At 36.7% G+C, this 26,342-nt stretch overlaps 1 protein-coding gene across 10 annotated transcripts in view; it reads right to left on the bottom strand.

Annotated features, from left to right (window-relative positions):
• The window catches only part of GRIA4 (glutamate ionotropic receptor AMPA type subunit 4), a 215,252-nt gene that overhangs the window by 37,871 nt on the left and 151,039 nt on the right, over positions 1-26,342 (bottom strand). For 9 of the 10 annotated variants that reach the window (XR_010783133.1, XM_066544745.1, XM_066544746.1 and 6 more), the window contains exons 9-13: positions 25,964-26,074; positions 18,323-18,529; positions 11,593-11,963; positions 9,988-10,186; positions 4,887-5,134 (exon numbers count right to left, since the gene is read on the bottom strand). Coding sequence is in view for 9 of the 10 variants with exons in the window: in XM_066544745.1 (XP_066400842.1) it covers positions 4,887-5,134; positions 9,988-10,186; positions 11,593-11,963; positions 18,323-18,529; positions 25,964-26,074 (1,136 nt within the window). In the remaining variant the exon portion in view is untranslated. Of the gene's footprint in view, positions 1-4,886; positions 5,135-9,987; positions 10,187-11,592; positions 11,964-18,322; positions 18,530-21,638; positions 24,671-25,963; positions 26,075-26,342 lie in introns of those variants that run through there. The other variant, XM_066544751.1, reaches the window with a different exon arrangement.

The following is a 26,342-nucleotide window of genomic DNA, read 5'->3' as shown; positions in this document are numbered from 1 at the left end:
AGATTCATTTTTCTTCAAGAAAAATGTCCTTCCACCACAGAACTCTCACTTCTAGGGTAAATCTCTTTCTGGTATTGCACATTACATTATGTAAAACAGGAGAATCCATACACTGCTGACAGGACAGTTTGGATGCCTTTTGCACCCCAAGCAACCTTCAGGGAGCTCTTCCCTTGCAGGGGATGGAAACTAAAATCTCTAGCTTCACTAGAGATATTTTCTCTCCATATAAGTTGCTAAAATGATGGCAAAGTTACATCTGCAACACTAGCATCCCTGATTCACCTCCCACACTGCACACCTTATGTTAAACACAGTGAAGAATGGATAAAGTGCAAAGAGTCAGTTCATGTCACAAGATGTCACGCTGCAAAAACCAGCTGATATCACCAGGTGGATCTTTTTGCCTTCCTCTTCAGAACATAAAGAATTCTTCCTAAAGTCAAACTGAGTTAATCCTTTACTACATAAAAAGAATAGATGCTTGAATAATGGAATATGGAATCCCAGGTTCGTATATATATAAACATTAACTGTGATTCCAATAGCAGGAACTTATTAGAGCTCTGGATTTCATGAGGTTGGTGAATAAATATCACCAATCTCTAAAATACATCGATGCATCTAATCAAAGTTTTTCTATTATTTGTCTAAATCTAATGCTGCCATTCTCATCTGCCTGGGCTCAAAGTGTCTCACCAGACACTTATGACCTTGCAGGTTTCACTCATGCATGCTGCATACTTTTGGCTACAGGACAGGACAAATGTCCTTAGTTGAAACAGTAAGAGAAGAAATTATAACAACTCATTTTTTAGCCCAATCTCTCATTCCCCTTAACATAAAACAGCTTCAAGGTACAAAAAGCTGAAAAAGCTTTTAGTGTACTTTTGAGAAAATACTGCCCTTAGCTTCTTTATCATTACCTCTTAGGGTGGAGAACTCTTTCATGTTCTTCACTATTCAAACTTGTTTATGATGCCTACATATCTAAAACAGAAAAGCAGAGGCATGCAAGGCACAGGACTTGAGTAGTACAAGATCTCCAGGTGTTGCCCTCTGATAACACAGTTTCTGCAAGTGGCAAGGGAGATGGCCCAGGAGTGATCCACAAGGGCCAGAAGTCTGGCCACAAGAACATCTTCTAATGACAACACTTTTACAGAGGTAGGTCTTGCTAAGCAGACAAGCAGCACTCTCTTAACCACCTTTGAAAGCACCACCTTTGAAGAAAAAAACTCATTAATTCACACTGAGTACCACACAGTGGCTTTGGAAGGATACCTACCGTTGTAGGAGGAGAAACAGTAAGAACAGTTGGGTAATGCCATGAGAGAAACTCAATCTTTGTTGTGATGAGAGCCTTTGCCCTCAATCCCACATTCCTTCTCAAACATGACAGTCTTTTACAACATCATATAGAAATGAATATCACTGAAAAGGAAGGAAGGAAGGAGACACACATGATATGTGATGTGGTACTGCCCATTGGGCATAAAAGAAACACACATCAGGCATTTCCCATTCTCCTCCATTCAGTGATATGCATTATTTGTAATTCTGCACCAGCACTGAGAATAAATCACTCCAATTAGCCAATAGGTACTGGTTGAACACTGCAGGAGTGTAGCATGAAACCCAACAAGGAAGAGTTTTGAATTAAAATCCACTACCCTGCTCATGTGTACGGTCATGAGCAACAGAGAGACCAGTCCTTGGTTCTCTCTGACAGGTGGATTTCATCTGCATGAACCAAGTGATGGATATGTGCTCTGTAATGAACATGAGCCTGGTGATGTGATGGCAGGGAACCATCCCTAATCCTATGCTACAGGAAGAACCACTTTCAGTCAGTTAGATGTGTGAAAATTTGTGATCTGGTTCTCCACAGACTCACATCAATTTTATTCAGATGCTACTATATATTTTCAGGGAAAAAACTCCTGATTCATATCACTGTAAGTAGGAGGAGGATTAAGACTAAAATACTTCTAACGGAATAGGTGTTCAAATAGTTCAGTGATTAAATTGATATGAATAATTCATTTGGAAAAGTTGTTTTTTTTCCCCTAGTCCTGAACAAACCAAAGATAGCATTTGAATGTTTAAATTTTATAAGCTATTTGCAATTATTTGTGAACTACATCAAGTAATTTGTGGTCTACATATAACTCAAATAGGAAATTAGGATTATTAAATAAAACAAAATTTGCAATTCCCATATCAAATTATGTCTTTTGACTAATTTATGTAATGAGCTCAGCTAGCCTGCCCTTCATGGATTTCAAGCTGCATGCTCAATATTTGCAATTATCTGTGCAGACAGCAGTTACATAAGTCATCTGATCAGTGACAGAAACACTACCATGTGGGATACAGTCAAAATAGCAAAAGAAGCATAATCTAAATCTTAAAAAATCCAGAAAATACTGAAACATGCAGATAAAATTTACAGCTGACTCTTTTCTATTCAAAAACACAGGGGGAGGAAGATTTTCCCCTCTTCTGTAAGTGCTACTCTCCATAGATATACATGAAAGAGGTGGTACAAATGTGAGGTATTGCTTGTTCTTTATTTTTATCCAGAACATTAAGTGTGTTGCTTAATGTTTTTAGTAGGTAAGCAGCACTGATGGTTTGTCACTGGGGCTAGAGAGGGAATGGGGTGCAGCAGGAGAACAAGCAGCTTAGCACATGTGAAAGAAAGGCTCAGGAAAGGCATGGACATGGACAGCCAGTCAAGACAGCTTGAAAGAAGATTTGGTCCAATTTTCAAGTCCGGTAGGATTTCCCCTATTCTGCTTTTTGAAACATGTTTGAAGGTAGGATGTGAAAAATGACATGGTTTTGATCACATCACCCTAATGACAGCTGCTGACCCCCAGTTAAATGAAACTATGGCCTCACTGAACTGTCTGGGAGCTTGGTCTTTAGCTGGGATATAACCAGGACTTCACACTGGATCCTTACAATCGTGGCTGTGCTCTTCCTCTCTGCTCTTATTAGTCTTACTAGGTCCTCTTACTTCTAACTGCTTCATGTCTCATCCCCATTACTCCTAGGTATTTTTGTCTAGCCAACTGAACAAACCTGAAATAAGCCCAAATTTGACACAAATCAACTTCCACAGGCTATCAGTGCTCATTATAACAGGCTGTCTCTTGTTGGTATTGAATACTCTGAAGAAGAAAGGGAAAGGGACTAAAGAACACCATAAAGCACACTTAAAGCAAAGAGCCCACTGCTAGGACATATATGACAGCAGCCAAAGTACTCTTAAAATGTATGCCCTAGCTTTGACTCAGTAAAGCACGACTGTCAGCAGTGGGCATTTCCTTACTACCCTAAACTGCAGTGCTGCCTACCACTCTTAGGTTGTCTGAAACACTGAAAAGGAGATATTAATTTATCATAAATATAAAATAAAAACCAAGTGTTTTGAAAATATATCCAGATAATAGAGCAGCCTTTCCTATTATCTTTATTAGCTTTAACTACTACCTTTAACTATGAATTCTGGACATGTTTTTCTAAAGAATGAACATTTTTATTGTCATTTTCCCTCTCTCACCTCCTTAATGTTCTCTCTACTTTGCCCAGCAGTGAAGGTGGCCATTTTTAAATCTGATAGGTACTGAATGTGAAAGACCAAAAATTCATATTCAGTCACTGAAATAGCTGTCCTGATTTTCCCCTGCACATACAAATCTTCTTTTGCTGTGGATGCAAATGATTCTAATGATATTCCTTTCACCGTCCCTGTATGCAGTTATAGCTACTGATGTTTATGGCATTCTGTGCAGGTTAAACTGATGAGTTATGAGTGAGTCTAGTTATCTGCATAGTGGCAATGATGTCTCCTCTGCAGTCACAGATGTAGACAAATAGGTCCTTAGTTACCTCATCCACAGACATGGCTACACCTGCACTTGCAACTCTTCCCTTACACCTACTTCCTCCCTTTTGTTTCACATTGTAATTCCTTCTCATGAGCACAAGCGTGAAAAATGGGGTGCAGAGCACTCTGTGGAGCATTCCCTTTCCCCCACCCATGTGCACCTTATCACTGTCAGACTCCCTTCAACTCCTAGTTGCTCTTTTGTTTTCAAGAAAATTGGCAAATCTACACTAGAAAATGAAAGTATTGTTTGGGTTAAACATTAAAGAAACAGAATGGTAAACACCACCAATTTTAACACAAAGCTGACTTTTGTCCCCTGACAATTTAAATGAAATGCAAATGATGTTCTGCCTGTGAATCAAAAACTCTTCTACTTTACTGAATGTATCTGATACCATGAAAAAGAAAATACCGGTGAGTTTGAAGGCAGTACTGAAATGCATAATGCTAGAAACACAAACATTTTTTCTGAATAGGAAGGTGCTTTAGTAAAAAAGTACTTTAATGAAGGACTAATTACCTCCAAGTGATGACATTTGAAAAAAAGATGTTACAAGCAGCTTCTTACTCAGAAATTAGTAGCCGAGATCAATAAACAAAACATAAAATGTAGGCATATTATTGATGCAGATACTGATGTAGATAATGTAAGCATAATACTGCTATAAAGGGTTGAATTCTGTGAAAAAAAGCTGATGAAATAGAATAACTGGCGTTAATTCTATTGGCTGAGGCTGACTTCAAGTAGCTAGTGTTCAACCAGTTTGGTTTTTATATGGCCTTGAAACATATGCCAACTATAGCTGCTCAATCCATATTGCAATTAGAAATGGTTACCTTTGTTGATCAAAAAAGAAATGAAATGGAAGAAAATAAAGATAACATACCATGTTCACACACAAAACAAAAAGAGCTATATCAGGTACATCAGGGAAGGTGGAATACTATAACAACACATTTTATATTGTTATACTATTCCACCCACCTTAATGGAGAACCCTTCGGTGTGGCTACGCCATAGCCTTTGGAATCCAGATTTCCTCCCACTTTCATGGTGTCACATGGCTTTCGTTGCTCAATGTATTCATTCATGGTGGACTCCAGCAGGAAGGCAAACTTGCCCTTGGATTTGCGGACACGAGCTACTCCCTCTGCAGTAGTCCTAGTGAACACTGATGGCTCAGCTGATTTCATGTAGGTCCACATCTTTTCATACACTGCTATTTTTGATCTCTGGGGAAAATCAAAAACAAGTTAGAACAAAAGAATGTTGCAACGTTTCAGAATGGCACTGCTCAAATAAAATCAACCATACTTAAGTTTTCAGACATTTGAGGTTGGGAAAATCTTGGAGAAGGGTTTCATCTGAATTCCATTATTTTAAAAGAGTCAAAAAAGAAAATTATCAATACTATAGTAGCAGATACAATTTTTGAGTTTGGCTACCCTCTAGCAGTCAAAAAAGAAACCTGTAAAGCTGAATTTACTGTTAGATAGAGGAAGTTCACACAGTCAATGTGTTTTAGGGAATGATATATGAAATAGATGTCCACAATAAGCCTGTACTCTTAAAAGAAACAGTAAAATCATCTCCCCATAAATACTCAGCTGAATCTTAAAGCATTTCTATGACACCTACTTCTTCTACCATCAAAACCACAGTAGCTTAAGAAGGATTTCTGCTTTCATGATTCAGAGTTCAGAACTGACCTGATCTATATTCAGAAATGCTATACAATCTTTAAAGACATGGTTCACAGTAAAAGATGGAAACAGCAAGTTGGAGCATATACTAAAGGAAGTAAAATGCCATAAGCATCTTTCTTAAAGAATTAGATATGATTCTAGAACTGCAGTATCAGTGGATTTATTTTAAAGACTCTCATCCTGCCAATAACTGAGTAAGAAATGTACTTTCTCAAATAATGCACACAATTCATGCTTAGAGTGCATTAGTTGGAAATTTTCCTGTCTGAGAATGCATGGAGTGACTACAGGTAAATACTTAAGCAAAAAATAAAACTTCTTCATAAAAAATTAAAGCAAATCAAAAATTCCACTAAAAGAAAGGAAGGAAATGCTGTCAGGCTGAGAAGCTTCCCATGCTCATTAGATTCACCCAACAACTCCTTTGCTTCCTCCAGCAGTAGGAATACATACATGCAAACCAGCAGTGTGTCAGCTGAACACTACACACTGTTTTTATAATAACAGATGGCACTTGTCTTCCCCTATGTATGCTCCAAAAAGGACTTTTTACCCTAATGCTCAAGTCAGCTTTTATCTGAGTCAAGAGGAGTTTCTAGCTAAGCAAGATTTGGTCTATGAGGCTGCTCCTACACTGTGCTGAGCACTCCAGGAAAATATTCATTATTCAAAAGCCCCATAACAAAGGGCCTTAGATTGTTTAAACAAATACTAAATCCTATAATCTTAGTATTATATAAATTAAAAATGGCTTTAAGAAGCCTGGAACTGAGCCTTTTCTATATCTGAGAGTAATTTCCCTGAAGCACTTCTTTTTACCAATTACTGAATGACTGTACTATTACTTAGAAAATAATTTGCAAGGAACCTAAATCTATCCTGAAAGTAAGTGGCATTTTACTAAAACTGTTCAATAAAAATGCCGTATAGCAGAACATCATAAATTATGCTTTCCTTTTTTAGTTTGTCTGCATGCATAATTTTATCATTCTGTCAAATATAATAACATTTGAATCAACAACAGCTGTGTATGTCCATAATCACATCCTGACTTGTCACCCTTTCTTTTCACTATAGTCACAGCTATTTTATATTTACATAATAGTGGCTGGGAGCAGAGCATAAACTAAGCCACCAATGCATTATTTTTGCTTTACACTAATGTAATTACATGGATTTAAATTTACAGAAAGAAAAAAATGGAAGAGTGTAGTAATAAATCAGTCATAATTTCAAGAGTATTTTCTTGCCTTTGTCTGCCTTCACTTCCAAACATTTCTCTCATCTTAACATCCATTACATCTATTTCTTTATAAAGGAGCCATATAATAGGTCACTTCCATTAATAACTTTATGCAGCACATAAACAGCTTGATTAGTAACAGGAAACACTGCTCTACATCAAGTGAAAAAGGCTGCATTTAATTATTTTTTTGTTTTAGCATCTAGTCTCCTTTGCCAATGAAAATAGAAAAATATGGAAAGTCTAGCAAGGTATCTGCTCTCTAACATTTTCTTCTCCCAAACTTTTATTTGCTTGCATTGAATTTTTACATGTCAACTCAGAGTGAAAACTGAAGAATGAACTAACAAATATTTTTTATGATCATATGAGAAAACATTGCAGCTTTCCCTGCAGTCAGCCAAGCTGGGATAAGTTTAATTTCGGGCTTTTCTGAGTAGAACTGCTAAAGCTAACTACTTTCTCTCTTGAGCAGTCTGCCTGGAAAATACAACTCTGACTGCATGTAAAACAGAAAACAGGAGTATATAGCAGCTAACAGTATCAAAGTTCCTCTTTTTCTTTGTGTTGGCTTTAAAATTATTTTCCCTTTTCTGCTTTCAATCCAGATATAAAACAGGCTGAAGAGGTGTTCAGAGTTTCTGACATTTTGATCAGAAATGACAAAATGATGAGAAAATGTCCTGAAGGCTCATCTTCAGCCAGATAATCACCACTGACAGAAAAGTTACACATGATTCTAATACCAAGAAGTGAATTGCTTCCAAACCCACAAAATGTTCGACTTGGCACACAATCTTCTTGTACTATTGTTTCAGGCTAGGTCTTAATTTATGTATTTTGAAAACAGCTTTTATGTAAATATTGTCTGTCAATATTTTATCTTTCTCCCTGTTTTGTGAAAAATATCTTTAGAAATAGTACATAAAGTATCATTAAGAATCACTATATTGTGAGACTAGAAATAATTTGAAAGCAGGGCCTCAACTGCAACATTTTAAAGAAAATGATCAACACAGTTTAAATTCTTGTTAGGTTTCACATTTTGCGTATGCAATAGTATTTAGTATTTGTAGTTAATTTTAAAGTTTCCCTCTGTATTTTGAAAGAAAAGAAAACATAAAAAGAGCAACATTGATTTTCCTTCTTTTTTCTCTTAGCCCTTTAAGATTGAAGTGAAAAAAAGGCTGTCACCTTAGACATTTCACTCCATCGTAGTATCTTCTCTTTAAAATGAGAACTTGCATAAAATATTGAGAGTTTCTGTGTTTACACAATGATTTAAAAGAACCATGAAATTTTTATGACCAATAGTGTTTCTACATCAAAATGTCTGATCTCATTACTTCAATACAATGGCTTGTATATGTATTTTGAAAGTCTTAAGAAAACAATTCCAGTCCTTAATTCTTTACTATTTCTTTGGGAATTAATTTTTGCATACCATCACCTAACAAATTTGCAAGCACTAGATACTCTTGAAAATGCAACAAATTAATAAATGCAAAGTTACATAAATCTGCCTGACTGTCAGCACTATGTTTTTAAGTATCATCACAGTTTCATTCTAGTAGAAAGAACTATTTGTACCCATATATTGTGGTTACCACCTCAATTTAGGATGGACTGAAACTCGAGTTCCAAGAATAAAATATCTAACTTTCCACAAAAAGAACTAAAAATGTGTTTATGGGTGAAACATAGGTGAATATAAATAATCGGTAGGAGGGACTGTACTCATTAAAAAAATAGTAAGACAGGGGTAGTTAGAAACCTTTTAGTGAACAGTCGAGGTACTAAGCACCATAGCCATTTCAGCTGGATCCTTCTAGAGTTCAAGTAAAGAGGCAGGTACTTAAATGTGTGCTTTATTTCAGCATAACACACACATCTCACACAGGATACACAGGGCTGCTTTTCTTTCTCCAGTGTCTACAGAAGAAATCTAGAAAACTGGCTTAAACTGAACTCCTTGAGCAGTTTCATGATGTGAAGGTCCAATCAGTGTGTTTGTTAAGTGAAATCTATATCTTATAAATCATCTTTCTGCAGCTAATAGAACACATTTACAAGCACTTCTATGGGGATAGTTGTTGCAATAAAAAAGGTTATTTCACTTGAGACACTGTCTTTGAATGGATATTGTCTACAGTTTCGAAATGGCACTGAAAATTTTCTTAATGGTTTACTGAGTTCAGTTTGGCCAAATTAAAAACAGTGAAGGTGCGTGTGAGTACCTAACAGAATTCCTTTCAATTAGGCAATTAGAAGAAATTTTCATTCCATCTTCCTGACCTCTAAAAATCCCTTAATCTTCATATTTCAGCTAAATAATGACCTAATTAGCTGTGCAATTTTCAAGGAATGGTTACTCGCTCACAGCATTTATTCAGAGCTGTGTTTAAACACTGAACTCACTTCGGTCAGCTGAGCTTAACTTTCATCTGCTGGAGTCATGAAATAAAGCAGGAAGGACTGTTTATTATGTGCTGCCTGTGATGTGTCCAAGCTCCCTGCTTTCCAGCTGGCAAATGATGAGGATTACATACCAACCACACTAATGCAGGAAAGCAAATGACAATGAAGTAATCAATAGAGACAGCACAGGCTTATGAATGGCTATTTATGCTGTTTCCTAATGCTCCAACCACATCCCCTCGAGTTAAATTTTCTCTTTATTATCCATCTGAAAGTCGGCAAATTAAAAAATGCATTTCCTGCCTACCACCCAAGACCCTAAAGCAAAATGCACACAGCCAAATCCATAAGCAGAAACAAAACCTGCAAGACTCCACTTTACCATCATAGACTTTCAATGCTGCACATCACTTCAGTACTGTAGCTTCACAGGAATCGATAGTGTAATGCTGCTTTAATTATCACTTGCTTCAGTATCCCCCCGGGCATCTCTTTTGCATCTCTTTTTTTTTTTTTGACAGGATCAAAAAGCTTTCCACAGATTAAAAAACTGAAAACTCCAACAAATGGTCTTGTGGGGGTAAAAATGTAGCTAAAGCATTTCAGGAGTTACAAAACCATACTGCATATAATTGCAAAGTCACATTATTTCACATTTCCAAGCATCTTAAAAGAGTGGTTGGTAGGGATAGCTGGTCTAATGGACGTGCCAACTTACTCTGAAGAACTCTTTGGTTGACCCTGAGTCCAGTGTCCCGTAAGCAATTTCAGTTTGTTTGGCAAGGTCTTCTGCACTCTCTATGGGGGAGACCATTCTCTCAACAGTCAAGAAAGCAGCGAGGTTAGCAGTGTAGGATGAAATAATGATGAGCGTGAAGAACCACCAGACACCTCCGACAATGCGACCTGAGAGGGATCTAAACATGAATAAGATAATGCACATTTTCCTGTCTCTTGAGCCACGAAAAGTGAGAGAGAGAGAGAGTGAAGGCACCATTATTGCTGAACATTTGTCATTAAGCAACAATCAATGGGAGGAAGATCATTTGCATTTTAAATATTAATAGATGCTTCTACTCTAGAAACTTAATGTCTACAGTGTAGTCCACTGTACCGATGTGTATCACACATACACAGAAGCTTAAATCCTTTTGGACAGTAATCTCAGTGTTCCTATTATTTAAGGACATGCCTAAAAATAGGAAAAAAGTGTCAAAAGATACTGGGTAGGTAATCTCTTTTTGGAGACAAAAGTAAAGCATGGTAGCTGAAAATAAGTAGCTTTCTCAGTTTCCTCTTTAAAAAAAAAATGCAAAAGGCTTTGCATATGGATTATGTCAGTTTTAGGATTAACATATTCCTGTCACCCAAACTTCACAAAAATTCCACAAGCTACTGCAATCATTCATTGAATATTCACATTTTTCTTCTTTAGGAAGCAAGAATTTTTTGATAGAAGAGACATTTCTGTTGAATAAAAAATTGTATTTTCCTTTTCAATACCTGCTATTTGATGAGAAGGTTGTTGAGGAGCAAGGCACATCCACTCTTAATCAGTACCAGTTTTATTGCTAACTTCAATAATAGAAGGATTAGGCCAATGCTGAACACTCAAAATTTCACTGCAAATGGCTAAAATGAAGCCTTTAAGTTTGAAAGATTTGGTCATAATATTTAATTAAAAAGCTTTAGTTACTGCCCACTAAAGTTCCAGAACTTCATAAATGTTGAGAAATTCAGGACTGCATGTATTAGACTAATCATTTACTAGATTATCATATATTATAGGACTAATCATGTATTATAGAACTAGTAGATCTGAGGCATGTCCTTTGTTGCTCTAAAAGCAACACAGAGTGGCTTCTCAGAAACAGTCAAATATTGTCTCTCACAGACAGGATATTTGTGAAGCAGCACTGTAGAACTTGAAACAGAAGTGGGACATTCCTTGATGCAAGGCAGATATTCAGCACAACTGTGTGCATTTCATGGTTGCAATGGAACTAATCTAGCAAGAACACAGTTCTTCAGAAGTCAACCCAGTGGAATTTCCCCTGTGTGAACCTGCTGTTTCTGACAGCTGTTTGGGGTCTATGCACATTGACATAGGAAAAATAATAGTAATGACTGAAATTTCAACTAGATTATCTGTTGCTCTTATCATGGCTGTTAAAAAATAAAAAGAAAAAAAATAAAAAGAAAAAAAATAAAAAGAAAAGGTTGAAGAATGGACTTCAAAACACTGCCAGGAAAATTAATGAAAGAAGGTTTTATGCATCAGTGTTGAAGACAAAATGAGAATTTAAAAAGATTTGACACAAACCTTGGGGAAATATCACATCCTTGTTGCATAAAGGCACCCAGGGAAAACCATAGGCTGTTGAATATGCCAAACTCATTGGGAGGCTGGTCACTGGGTCCTTCTTTCCCATCCTCTGGTTCTTCTGTGTGCCACTCATATGGACTAAACCTGCTAACTAGGAACAGGACCACACTGACACCAATGTAGGCAAAGACTATGCACATCCAGATCTCATACGCCAAAGGGTCCAAGAAGGAAAACACTCCTGGTTTAGATTTCTGGGGCTTTTTGATCATAATGGATATCCCCAAACTCATAAAAGGCTTAGAAAAATCAATGACCTCTTCTCGTACCAAAGTGATGGTCAGAGGCGCAACAGCAATCTCTGCTTTCTATAAAGAAAAAAGAAATATAGATGTATAGATTAATTGATGTGTGCTTATACACTTGGTAAGCAGCTAATTCCAAAGGTATGTTATTAACATCAGCAGGACACCATGGCTTAAATGCTCTTTGTAGCATTTTTCTCTTTCTTTCTATCACACTCTGCATTTACTCAATATGATTTCAGTAAAACATACACATTGCAGGTTTTTATTTTACAGAATTATACAAATACTTAATTCTTCTGGTAAGGAGCAGACTCTTAAATCTTATAGAGGTGAGCAGCAGTATAGGAAGATCATTTTAGGCATTAATTTAGATTTAAATAAAGGAATTCAAGAAAGAATGAAAACTGAGAATTACCTTATTGTCACTGAATGTATAGAGACTTTTTAATTGTTATATTTTGGTAAGACATAATAATATTTTGAGGTAAAGCAGTTCATAGGCTCAAGAAAGCTCCAAATGGCATGAGGCTGCAAAAGTGATTGACTGTTGCTGTTATTTCACCAAACTGCAAAGAGCTGTCTCAAGGGACATATAGCCTAATAAGATTGAATTAGGTTTTAAACAGCAAAAAATGGCAAGTATACAGGAAATAGCTCTGCCAAATCATGACCTAAAAGGAAAATGTGCGCTGAATCCATTCCCACTAGTGTCTGGAATATTTTTAAAATGTATTTCTAACATGTTTTTTGGATGACGATGCCAATCTTGAATGAATCATTATTGATGGAGGTGATTATGGCTGCTAACAATGATGTCTGTATGCACCATAAAATATCGGAGCTAAACTAATGCATTGCTCTTCTCTTTAGGGATGCTTACACATTAAGGTTTGCTCCTTGCCTAGCCTTGCCTTTTACACTAAAGCTGTCACTGCAGCAGTGCTTCAGATGGGAATTGTGTGGGGACCTGGGTCAAAGGATGCACCTTGAGAGGGGAACAGATGCAAGAGCTGCTGAAACCTGTGTCCTGTTCATCACCGTGGTGCTGTGTCTAGGTACAGCCACAGAGCAGAGCCTGTGCTCTGTGACCAGTGTGGACTTCTATACAGCTTATGGGCTCAGGAGAGTAACTGCATTTTGTCAACACTTTGTGGTTTCAATGAGGTTAAAACATGCTGAAAAATAAGGATGTGCTCAAATAGTTTAATCCAGTGTTATGTAAATAGCTCGTGTGCCAAAGAAAATATTGAAAAGGAGCTTATTTGTCATGTTACAACTTTGAAACAGGTAAACGCATTTAAATTAATTTGTGGTTTTTATTTTATGTGTTAATTCATATCAAGCCATAGATGTTTTATTGAATTTAATTTTCAACCAATATTGGGTGGTTAAAAATTAAACCTATTTTGACAGCTTTGCAATTGTAAATAATTCAAAAGAATTGACTCATTCAATGGCCCAAAAATGCACATTTGTATTAAGATGGCTGTATATTAATCATCAGATTATATCTGTCATTCTGAAATAGCTGTGATGTAAACACTTCTCAAAATTTTATATAAAGATATTACATTTTAAGCAATGCATCTGAAATCATAATTTTGCAAAGGTATCAGAAATTACCTCTGGTGCTAATGTCTCAGGTAAACATCATGATAACACTGCTAATTCTCTGAATTTTAATTTACATTTTGTTAGACAAGGCATTTTTTAAAAAATTGGCTTCTTAATCCGTTGTGATTATCTAAATCAGGCTGAAACAGATGTTTTATGAAAACAGCTATTCTATGAGAAGGGTAACATGTCTAAAATATAAAAATATCAATATCAATATAAATATTTTAACTAGCCTGAAAATTAGAAAGTAAACTTAGTTTCTCTAGTCTAAAGACAGTAGGATGGTTTGAGCTACTGGCTTTTCTGCATATTTTTTTTCATCTTACTCATAAGCAGCTTTTCTCCAGAAGAATTGTTTCCTTCTTTAGAGTCAACATCTTTTGTATTTCTAAATTTTAATTATTGAGAATGCCTAATCTGGAGTCCTTTGATTAAGCAAAAGACTCATGGCAACTGTGATCTCTTCCTGCCAATCCTCTCTGTGTTTGTCATATAGTGGTATCTTCATTAACACAGTGTAAATGACAGACCTAGTCAGTGGTCTTCAAAGGTGTTGGCTAACAGGGTTTTTTTGTGTCTGCAGATTTCTACTGGGGTTAAAAAAGGGTTTTTTCTACTTTTTTTTTTTTGTGTCTGCAGGTTTCTACTGGGGTTAAAACACAGATGCCTGGGGGTTGTTAGTTTTCACAGTGTGAGCTAGAAAAGTGACTTCCCCAAGTTAGTGTGAATTGAGGTGGTTTTGAATACCTACTGTTTTGAATACCTACATTGCATATTATATGTGAAATACTGGAGAGGATTTATCGTATGAAATTTAAATGCTCAAATAGGGTATGCAGGACTTGAACATGATCAGAACTGCTGCCTAGAGTACTTGAAGGAGTTAAAGAGGAGAAATAGGAACTGAACCCATTTTTTTTACAATAGTGATCTAGTATCAGATAATTCATAATTTAGATAAATCAATTTTATGCCAAGAAATCTAAAAGGAAAATATATAGCTAGGTCATAATTAAATGCCAAAAAATTGAAGAAACTACAGCCCCCCAGACTGATCATATTATTATTTTTGTATGACTATTGTGTGCCATGTAAAGCCTACATAAACTCTTCATTGCAAAAGCTAAATAATGAAAATAGCTGTGCATGATAATTATGTGCTTTGCCCAGTTAACATACACCATATAATTATGGATTTAAATGATTAACAATATAACTATGGTGCAAAAACAATTAATGGTTTTGTTGCCACTGAAATCTGTTTTGACAAAGACTAATGATACTTCACAGTTAAATAACTGCTCTGTAACAGCATTTCAATCAAGGCTCCACCATTACCAAGTACAGATGCATTCTGGATCCTTCCAATATTATAGAAAGACACAAGATTGATTCTGATGGAAAGAGACATTTTCTTTTCCAGAATATATAATTATTATAATGTTGTGAATAAAATTTATGCTTGGTACAAGTATTGTGAAGGTAGTAACGCTATCTGAGAAAAAATCATGCAAAAACAGATTTTAATCTCAGAAGCTCATGGCTTCTGAGATTTCAAACAGAAATGAGTTGTGACCTTTTGTGTTAAGCAGTGAAAGAAAAGCATTCTGTGTCAGGAGAATGAATATTTAATTGGAGCTGACTGCTAGTGAATTTGGAAACACCTGTTACATGTGCTTAATGGCATTTCATCCCCAGCCAGCATTTCTTCTGTGAGCTAGATATCAAGGCAAATAGAATCCCCATGGACCACTGCATGCATGTGAATTAATCGGGGACAAATGACCAAAATTTCCTCGTAGTTTTTAATAATGTGCTAAAATCAAAACAGGAAAAGAAGCAACCATCCCCACAGTGACATTCTGTACCATCTTAGCAAAACTGTACTCCACAGCATTTTATATGATATTTCCTCTGGGACATGATGGAAAAATCAGCCATGGGGTTCAGGAAATGACTACCCTGCTCTGTGCAGCACCTGAGTGTCCAGGTACCAGAACAACCTCTGGTGCATACAGGTCTTAAAGGAACATGGGATAAAATTTTCACACGTCCATTCTCAGTAGTAAGGATAGGGCCAAGGGGCTTTGGGGTGTGATGGTAAGAGCAAGAGAGCAGAGGAATCTTTTGTGTTGTACAGAAAGAGTCCAATCTCACGGGCCAGAGTAAAACTGTCTGTTAATCCATTACCATGGTTGGGAATTAAAAGCTGTAAAATGTTTCCCAAACAGATCATCTCGTCAACTTGCTAATTCAGTTGCAAATTCCCTCCCAGTCCTGGCTGCAAATAAAAAGCCTTGCTTGAAATAAAGCCAACTACTCAGACTATTTGTGTTTATGATTAGGGGATCTATCAGAGAAGATGAACGTACTCTTCTTCTAGCAGAGCTTTGCAGCAAAGTCTCTGCCTGACTGATTTTTCTGTTTTCTCCTAGGCCTGGGGACCTGATGCTCTGTAAATTGTCTGGCAAGGACTCAAGGAATTTGCAGGGAGGAGGCTCTTGATGGATTCCCCGTGGAAATCCTTAGCAGAAAACTTTGTAAGTAGCAGAAAGAACAATTTCCTTTAAAGCTACACCTGTAGAAGTACATTAAGCATGCCTGGTGTAGCGCTTGGCCTTAAGGCCCAGCAGCCCTGGACAGGCCGCGTCGCTGCCATCAAAGTCACCCGACCTCACAGCCTCAACCATGGCCTCGTTCGAGCTGCTTGTAGGAAAAGGTGTCTGCTCTATCCCAGGGTCCAGCTGGGCTCAGGAATTGTTTTGGACAGTAATTATGGGCCCAAAATGTACTGGAGACCATTCTTGAAATTTAGCAGATTAATCAGGTGAATTCTGAAGCACAGCGACATTCCCTGGTGCCACTGATACACCAGGATCGATACAGCCTCAGGGAGCCTTATGACAGTGGAGCAAATGTCCTGGGCAGCAGCTGACTTCAGTAAAAAAGCAGCTCCAAGAGCTTTGCTGCAGCTCATTCCCAGGGCCTAGTCCCAGAATTGCAAAGACTGCAGACATCCTAAACAGATAGCTGGAAAAAGCCTCCTCCCCACTATTTTCCATTACAAAAAATGAAGTGTTGGTCTTGTATTCTGGGCTGGCCTTCTTCATGTGGGTAATTTGCAACAGGTTCCTCATGCCTGTGAACTTTATTGCTTTCAGCTCTGTTAAAAGCTGTAGGTATTGGCACATCCTTGTGAGCTTCCTTACAACACTTTTTATTTCAGTCTAGTTCTAGGGCAATTTAGGATTGATGAGGTAAATTTTTTTAAGATAAAACAAGGAAAAGAATACCCCATACAAACAGAAAATGAAAGTGTGATATCAAGTTTCCTCTATAATTTTCAACTAGATGATAGGCCACTGAAACAGTACTTATGAACAAAAGAGATTTCTCATAAATAGTAACATTTCTTGGATAATTGAAAAAAACATTCTAGTATGAAACAGTGCTTGGCCATTGATGTCCATGGGTTTGCTATTGCAATTAAAAGCAAGAAAAGGAATAACCTCCATACTTGATAAAATAATTCTGAAAAATCTTTATCTTTTACTATCTTAAGAATTGAGCTACTTTCAAGACACTGAAGTAGATATACATGCTTGATGACATTCAGTGTTTCTATTCTTTAAAGAGAAAATTGAAGTTGGCTCCTTCACGAACTTCAAAGAACATGGAGAATTTTGGGAACCTGATATAACCTTTCCATTCCAATGGGGAAGGGAGATCACTGAGATTCTGGGGCAACATTTCCAACACTCCTACAGCACAGAGACTGTTTCATTCTGCAGAGTCCCTTGAACTGATGCTAATGGAGAATTTATCAGCTATGCTAAACTAGCAGCAGGGAACTGAAATGGAGCTGCTACAAAAGCCACGAGGCCTTTGCAATGTATGTCCTGAACTGCCAATGGAATTGTGAAAATGGGGATGGATCAACTGGTATGCAGGAATTTTTTATGAGGAGGTTGAGGCATGTTATGAATTCATGGAAATATTGACATCTGAGTAGTTTGAGGATTACTATTCCAACACTGAAATTAAAAATTTCTCTAAGAATTCTGAACTGTTCTCAGTGCAGATACTAGCAACTGTAGTCATCAGCAAGCTCAGCTCTGAGTTTTGCTACTTTTGGTAACACCAGATACTGAAAATATTTATTTAGGTCTGTTGGAGATATTTTATTTTAAATATTGGAACTTTATGTGTCAACAGAATTGCTAACTATTATGGTATTCTGAAGAATCCTTCTCCAGAGCACTCTATACCATAATGTTTTCAGTTGTTAAACTTAACAGGTTTGATCTTAAATTTTATAATTGATGGTCATCTTAAAAGTCTGTCTTCATTTTGAATTGCCTAATTATGTACTTGTCTGTAGTGGTATATTACCTATGTTTAATATATATGATGGTGGATTTTTCATTTCTCAAACTAGACCAAGAATCCTATCTTTTTAAAAAGATCTGTCCACCATTCCATGAAAATGAATTAATGAGTGATAGTCTTCCCAACCAAGTTTTACAGTGTGCCAAGAATAGATGGTCTCTAACATTAATGAATTTTTAAGGGATATACAAACTATGGATGTTCTAATGTTTCAAGGAACTAATTGAATAAATTGTAGAACTTGCGTGAAACTATTAAATTTTATCTTGAAAATAAGTGAAAACTCCCAGACCTGAAACAAGATTATGTTTCTTTTCTGTGACCCCAAGATTAAATAAAATGCACATATACTTCCTATTTTATGACTTATACTATGATAAATTAAATCCTGCTTCAAAAATTGGTATGCTTACCCCATAAACAAGTTCTCCCACCATCCCATTCCAGATTTTTGTCTCTGGATCCCTTGCTCCATATTTTCCATCAGGAACAATGGCAATTTTGTACTTGATACCAATATGTTTTGCAATTTCTGATGCCAGATCTACACAGTATCCTTCAAACTTGTCATTCCCTTCAAACGTATCATGGTTTTTCTTGAACATAACATATGGGGCTTCCTATAATGAAAGAAGTAGAACTGTAAAGGAGAAGTGAACCGAATATAGTCTGAAAAAAACCAAACATGTCATGAGCTGACTGAACAACACACAATTTATAAAAAGTTCATGGACAGTATTAGCAGGTTTAAATTAAAATGTATGAACAGAAATCCTTCTGGCAAGATAATACTTTTCACACTGATTTGGATTATACATTTCACAAGAATTATCAACCTTACTTTGTTTTAAATGACAGACCTTAGTGCAGTACATGCTATATTTAAAGTATGAATAGAGGTTGGGCCTATACAGTGGAAAGGGCTGTGAGATCATGAAGGTACAATGTAGACTTCTGACTTCAGTGAGTAAGCATATCCTCTAACATAGCGGGGTTACTGCCTATGTAATTTCAGATGCAGAGCCTGAGTGGCTTCATTTCTTGAGGTTTAGAATGTATAGTTCCTAAGAGGCTACATACATTTTAGTGAGAACACAGAAATACATTCCCAAAGAAATATGCATCCTTACTTTAAAATAAACAGTGCAGATTCTGCAAGGTTTTTTAGGATGAACTTCAGTGATATGCATGGACAAGAATGGTAATAAGTTGACAGTGACTTTACATGTTGTATGAAAAAGAAGTACCAAATATTTTGGGACAGTGAGTGCCATTGAGAACAAGTAAAACCTGTCTTGAAGAGTGGATCTTGCATTCCCTGTATAAACCATACTATCAAAATAGTGAACATTATGCAACTGGGATATCAAGGTAATTTTCTTTTTAGCTCTATGTGAATTCAGATTTTAGAAATTATGAATTAAAACTATACTTTCTGATGGTATTTTAAATTACTTCACATAATTCATATTCAGAGCCAGTTCCAGATGAAATATTTGTCTAATATAAGAGGTAATTTAGGTCACCCTTTGTTTGAATTTACATCACAAAATACTGGCAACTTAAGTTTTCTCTCTGCTATCCCTAGAAAATGTTGGTCTTTTGACACTAACCTTGGTAGTATTCTGCCCCATTCCCATCTTTCCTACAGATATAATTAGCACAAGAATAAAAATAAATTTAAATATGTAGTGCAGCAATGCCTGCTCCTCTGAGACTACAAGAACATCATCTGTAAGCAACAACAATTTTGTAACCTCTATTAGGTGTCTAACAAGGGAGGATAGGTGGTATTACGTGAGTGCAGGGCAGTGAGTACCTTTGCCTGTATAGAGTTTGCATCTTCAAAGGAAAACTGCTGATTATTACCAGCAGCCTGCACTTTTCTTGTATTTCGATCCATACTTAAATCACCTTGATCTCAACCACTGGTCTTCTAGAGGGAGAGAGGGAGAAAAGCATGGAGATCTTGACCTCTGCAGAAGTTCTTGATTTTTGGAAGTATTTTGGCCATGTGTATAAAATGTTCTTCCCTTCACAAAGACTTTTTGTTCACATGAGAGGAAGAGCCAAAATCTGTGCCTTTCCACATATGTTATTGCTACAAAAAAGTTTAAAATAAACAGAGGTGAAAAAGACTCTGTCCTGTCTGTGATTTATCCAACTGCTTGCTAGAAGGGCAACAAAGTCTGTCCACTGTCCTACATTTGTGAACTCTCCTTACAAGCTTCAGCTACATTGCTTGCTGTACCTCAAAAGCAATTTTACTTTCCAAAGGCCAGAGTCAGTGGTTTCCAGCTCTTCTGATTCAGTCATAAATCCCCAGCCAAAGGCATGCAACTACAGTCACACCAGGAGATAATTCTGGCAATGACTCAAAGACAGGCACAGTGTATGCCAGATCAGCTTACTCCTTCCTCCAAAACCCAGACACTGTGCTTCTGCCTGCACCTCACCACTGGCAGGGCTGCTGCAAAAAAGCATTCTAACTGTTTTTGCACAGCAAAGCCAAGTGACAGATGCCTCAAGTTTTCTGTTAAAAGTTAAGTGCACTTCAGCCCTGCTAGCCAGGAGTTCTGTGAGGGAACACTGAGAAGGGAAGTGGAATGGCCCAGTACTGTCCTTGGTAGGTACACAGAGAGGTCATCCCATGCAGTCGAGTGACCACTAAGATCTGACAGGGATCTGTTGGGTACCTGGAGGAGAAGAGAACCGTTGGTTCTCTTCCTCATCCACCTCCCTTTCTTACACTGATCTCACAGATTTAGAGCAAAATAGAGCAGAGAGCGTTTTTCATAATGCAATTAGCTTATAGAGTAAGGTACCATGCCTTGCTGTGACTGCTTTCAAAGAAGCAGCAACTGAGTATGATCTGCCAGTGTGGAATGGCACAATTAAAGATAACAGCAACACCTACTATCATTAGCTTACTATGTTGATCTTTCCCTCCTAACCTATTTTATTCTTTAATTCTTGTGCCTACTTTACCTGCCAAGTAATCAGATATCTATTTTCAAGATAGAATTTAATGGGGGAATGCGGGTGGGACTGCATGTGAGTATCTGATAAAGATTGTTTAAAAAAAAAAAGAAATCAAATAGTAGCCCTTGTTTTAAATCCTGTCCATTTCAGACTTTGAGGATGTCTCAGACTGATGAGGTGTTCAGTTGTTATAATAAAAAGACACTGAAAGGCAAGTTTTGCCAACAAGTAACTTACACAGATAAACTTTCAAGGTCACACTGTGAAGTCATGAAATATCTGAATTGATCAATAGCATGTACTTATCCATGCTCTTTTCTATCTGTGGCACTGAAAAAGACCTTTTTGTTTTGTATGATCCCTTGCAATAGCATTTTCAAAGTTAGTAGTAATGTTGGTGTAATCATGGTAGTCTAAAAATGCAAGAGCTGCAAGTTGTCTGTGGAGAGGTATTATCTTCTATTAAATCAGCTGAAATAGCTGAAAACATAGGCCTACTTTTTAATTGTTTACAGTTTTAGCATCTTGTCTAATAGAAAGATTATCTCTGCCCACCATCTTTGTGCTTACTATATTTTTGGACTATGGGCTTTTAACCTACTGGTACAAAACACACCTCTGACTTACTGATGAATGAGGTTTTAGATTGCAATATTTGCAAGATTTCAGCTGCTTAAGAATGTTCTATGGAGTACTGAATCAAGGAAAAGTCCACATTGAAATGACCAATGACTAGCACAGAACAGATATTTGAAATGGTGCAAGCTTTACTTATATAATTCACAATTTCATAACAATACTTAACATTTGCAAATACAAGTTGATGTCTGCAACAATTACCTTTATAGATGTAAACAGATCATTCCACCACATTGCCACAAATTCATGTGTACAGTTAAATGCCCACAACTGATGATTCATACTATAAGGGAAGTTGGACAAAGTAACTAACCCAAATAACAAACAGATTTAAACTTGGTTCTCCTATTCCAAAGTGGATTTCAAAATATTCACCATTGCAAAAATAATTTGTAAAAGTGGCAAATATCTGTGCAAGGAAATTTCTAATTTTTAGAACAGGTATGGGACACATTATCACACTTTATTCTGAAAGAAACTTCTGTAAATGTCAATGGAAGGTTTTTTTGGTGAATTTTTTTTCTTTTTCTTTTTTTTTTTTTCTTCTGAATAAAGTGTCCAGGATTCGGTTTGAAGTCTTTACTATTTTCATGCAACAAACTTCATTTTTTTCTCCAGTCTACTGAAGAATTCAATTAATAAAGTTTCTAATGAAAAAATATCTTTCTATTATGCGAAAAAAGCCTATAATTAGAATTTCTGAGGTAAGACTGTATCAAGAGTATCAGTCAAAACAGTAAAGGTGATTCTCAGTCACCTAATGAAAGTTGCCTATCATCTTAGATGCCCTAAGGTGACCTGCTTGACCCCAAGGTGCTGTTCTGCAGGTGCTTTGTGCTTGCCCTTTACAGATAGGTCTGATACCCTCAGTATAAGGCATCCACCTATAGGCCACTGAATCAATTTCGAAATTTTTGTGGAATTACAATCCTGGGGCAAAACTTATCCCACATGCCTGGAAAAGTGCATACACCAGCTAAAACATCCAGAAGAAGAGGTCACATATACAGCATGAGACAGGCAAGGGTGATCCTGCCAGTGTAAGAAATGGGGGACAGGCTGTGTATCCTAGAGCATCTTGAATGTCACTGAATGCAACTGAATCAATACCCTTTGTAAAGCCATCCACATCTGAACTGATCTGAATCCTGCCCTTGAAACTTAATCTGCCAACACCAAGGATACCTCATTCAGATATTGAACTGTAAGCACAATGCAGATGCAGCTCACCATCAAGCTTTGGTTTTAAAGGAATTTTGTGATTTTTAAGTTTTGCAGTCTCAGAGTTAAGTGCAGAGTTGGCTCTATCATGAAATGTATTGGAGAGTTTGGATTAGTCTTCTGAGCCAACTTCCCTAGATTCTTCCTCAACAAGTTGGGACCATATTTCTGAACCTGCAGAATTAGAGATGATCATTCTCCCTAGCTAGACAAGTCCCTTGCTTTACCTTAGTGTTAGAGCAGGGCTGCAAAGAGCATCCCTTCTCCAGTCATGCAATAAGCCTACTGTGCATTTGGAGGTTATCATCCCACCCCAAAGGGAATGCCTTTGCACAGGTAGGAAATCTGTCCTTTCCAGAGTGCAGGAGACTGTGCATCACATGAGGGGCAGAATAGGAGCTATAAATTGCAATTGGTAAAGAACATCAGCTGCCCCCTGCTGCCTCCTCTCTCTGGGCTGCTACTGCACCACACAGATAATGGGGATAGGCTGAGAGCTAAACCAAATTTGTAAAATAACTTCTATGTGCTCTCACTGTGTTACAAATGAAGAAAATATTTTGCCAAGTAGAAAACACTGTACTAAGTTCTTTGGGTGCAGAGCTGATTCATTATAATGCAGTTTCTATACAACAGGCATACAGCCACACTACAGCAAAGTAAGCATAGACACATAAAAGCTGAAGAAACAGAGGACAAATCAACTTGTGCTATTTGGCTTTAGGCAAAAATTAAAGCGAGCCATGCTGAAAACCTGTAAGCTTTTCCTATGCTGCCATGACATCTGTCTTTGAAGACTGAAAAGTCTGACAGCACTGCTTGCAGAAGCTTTTCAGTTTAATGTTGGAAACTATGCATGCAACCAAAATTAAATGTGCCATCTACAATGGTTCATCTTCCCTTCAACATGAAGAGAGCAATGAAGAGGTGAGAAAGTCTCTGTGGCATTTGCAACATAACAAAGAAGAGAAAAATAACAAGAGCCTGAAAGTTATTCTAGTTAAATATTTCTTTTCTTTGTGTGTGTGATAATATTCTTGCAGATGCTAAATACATTGTCCTAGCAAGCCAATATTAAGAATCATGGTTCTATTCTGTCTTCAGCATCATGTGTGCAGCTCCCAGAGGAGTACATGGGAGATGGGCATGATAAGGCAGAATTCACCATATATTCTTATTCAAACCAAATTCCAATATATTTCTCTTGCACTGTGATTTTGAAAGATGGAAAGGGGACAGTTTTTGGTCAAGAAGCTGTGCTGCTTTCAATTAATTGCATTTATCCAAAAATGACATGCTGCATTAACACAGAGCATGCTTTGGAATACTAATTCAGCTTTTTGGTTTTGCAAACGATCCCATCAGTCCCTTCAATACAGGGATTGGAAAAGTTCTTTTGAAGATAACATTTATTATGCACATCAAAATGCTTCAATGCAAACATGACAGGCAAGATAACACATTTTAAAAGCTTTCTTGTTTTCCTTTTTTTTCCTTTCTGGTGAACAGAAACCTTTTCTATTACTTTTCCTTATTATATTTGACTCGCTTCTCCTAAGCTTGGAGCTATTTATGGAAATTACAGTATTCATGTGTGAGAGCTTCAGTCAAAGGTATCAGGATTGGTTTGAGAGGAAAATTTCGACTGAAAGCTTGTAATTCACATCATTCTCTTCTCAGCTTGGCAAAGTTGAAGGTTAACATCATCTGTTCTAGACATTTCAGATTAGTCACAGAACTTTTCTTGGTGGTTCAGTGCCTGGTCATCCAGTCAGAGGAACAGTAATCCATATGGAAAAATTAGCTCAATGTTACTAGACTGGTGGTTAATACTTGAGCCTTAGTTAGGAATGTTCGCAGCATCTTGGGACTCTTTTCTTCCTTGATCAATTTCTTAAAATAGGATTCTTCATCAGAGGCTGAAAAGAGGAGGACTGTACTGAAGTACATTTTTTTCCATCACCAAGTCTTTTTTTTTTTTTTTTTTTAGGAAAAAGATACATATATTTAAAATTCCCATGCAAAAATAAAATTAAAAGTTACACAATTTGGTTAGGAGTTACATTCTGAATTCCTGTATAGTAGTTTGGTTGTTTTGTATCCTGGAATGATAACCTTCAACGGGAGATTTGTTAAGACATAATTAATGCATAAGTGCTGATACAGACTGCTGAAAATCTGGTAATTAACTGTATTTTTAGACAGAACATTGCTTGATGCTTTCCTTTGGATTACTTTAAACTCTGTATTGAGTTAGAAAAATTATTTCTTTTAACACCTACAGAATATTCCTTCCCATTTGAGACACAGTTCATTGGGTTAACATGTCTTGTCTAAATGAGGCAGGTGAAAAGGGCAGTGAACTGAGATGTAAAATCTTAAAAGCGGTCAAGTAAAGGTCACCCTTTGCCAGTTGGCTTTGATAAACATCAGCTTTAAAGGGCATGTCTGACTTCAGAGGAAAAAAAAAGTTAAATATTTTGTTTAAAATACAGATTTGTAAGAAACAATTGTTTTGAAAATTGTGAATTAAAAATGTAAATGAATCAAGCAACTCATTCTCCTTTGCAACCACTCTTTAAAAACACAATAATCCTGGAAAATCAAATTCCAAATCTATATTGATTTTATTAAAATGGAAATTTTACTGCAATGCTGAATGAACATTAAGAATGCATCTACTAAATTCATGTTTTCATTCACAATTAAGAATAGATAATCCAGTTTTGACTGGCTGACTGAACCATACTACTTAGAGCTTTAGCTTTTAGTAAAGTCAATTATTGAGTTTATAATTTACCAAGAAAAAGGGACAGTGGCATTACAGTAATCTCATTTTATACCCTCTGTTCTATTCTGTCATTTAAAGGTTTTGGGTTTTTCTTTTCTTCCACTGTTCTGTGAGTCAAGATTTACCAATTAGAGGTTGTAAGAACTCATATCTCTGAGACTTATTTTAGCAAAAAATGGAAAAGACTGAATTAAAGAAAAAGTTACCACAACTCAATTTTTAAAACCTGATTTCAAGTGAATCATTATATTAAATGCATACCAAAAAAAAAAATCTGTGCAGACATGACAGTCAGTATAATTAAGATTTATGGCTCTCATCCTCCCACCAACCTAGGAACTGGCAGACTAAATTAGATCATAACTAGAAATGAGATTGTGTCACACACCAGTATAAGCATTAAAAAAAAGAAACACCTTACCAAAATTGTAGTGACAACTACTGTTCTATTCTCAATGGCTGCAGTGTCATTTCCAAGTGTAGGTTCATGCTGAATCAAAACTAATTTATCCATGTCATTCCAGTAACCAACCTGAAAAATAAAATGTATATAATTTGCAGTAAGGTCTACATTCTGCATAACAACAAATATAAACTCCTGTAAGAACAAGAGTGATCCAAAGATGGTTTTGTCCAAAGGAAGTGCTGTCAGGTTAGATATGGGAGTATGCATCTATCACTTTGGGTGTACCCCCTTGCACCCCTGCTGCACAGAGACAGAGCTGGTGTCACCTCCACTTCGCTGCTCCTGAATGATCTGAGCTACTCACTTCAACCAGAGACACAAGGTAAACCCCATT

The sequence above is a fragment of the Molothrus aeneus genome, chromosome 2 (assembly GCF_037042795.1).
Source record: "Molothrus aeneus isolate 106 chromosome 2, BPBGC_Maene_1.0, whole genome shotgun sequence".
Taxonomy (NCBI): Eukaryota; Metazoa; Chordata; class Aves; order Passeriformes; family Icteridae; genus Molothrus; species Molothrus aeneus.
The sequence above is the reverse complement of the archived record's forward strand: the minus strand, read 5'-3'. Positions and strand labels throughout refer to the sequence as shown.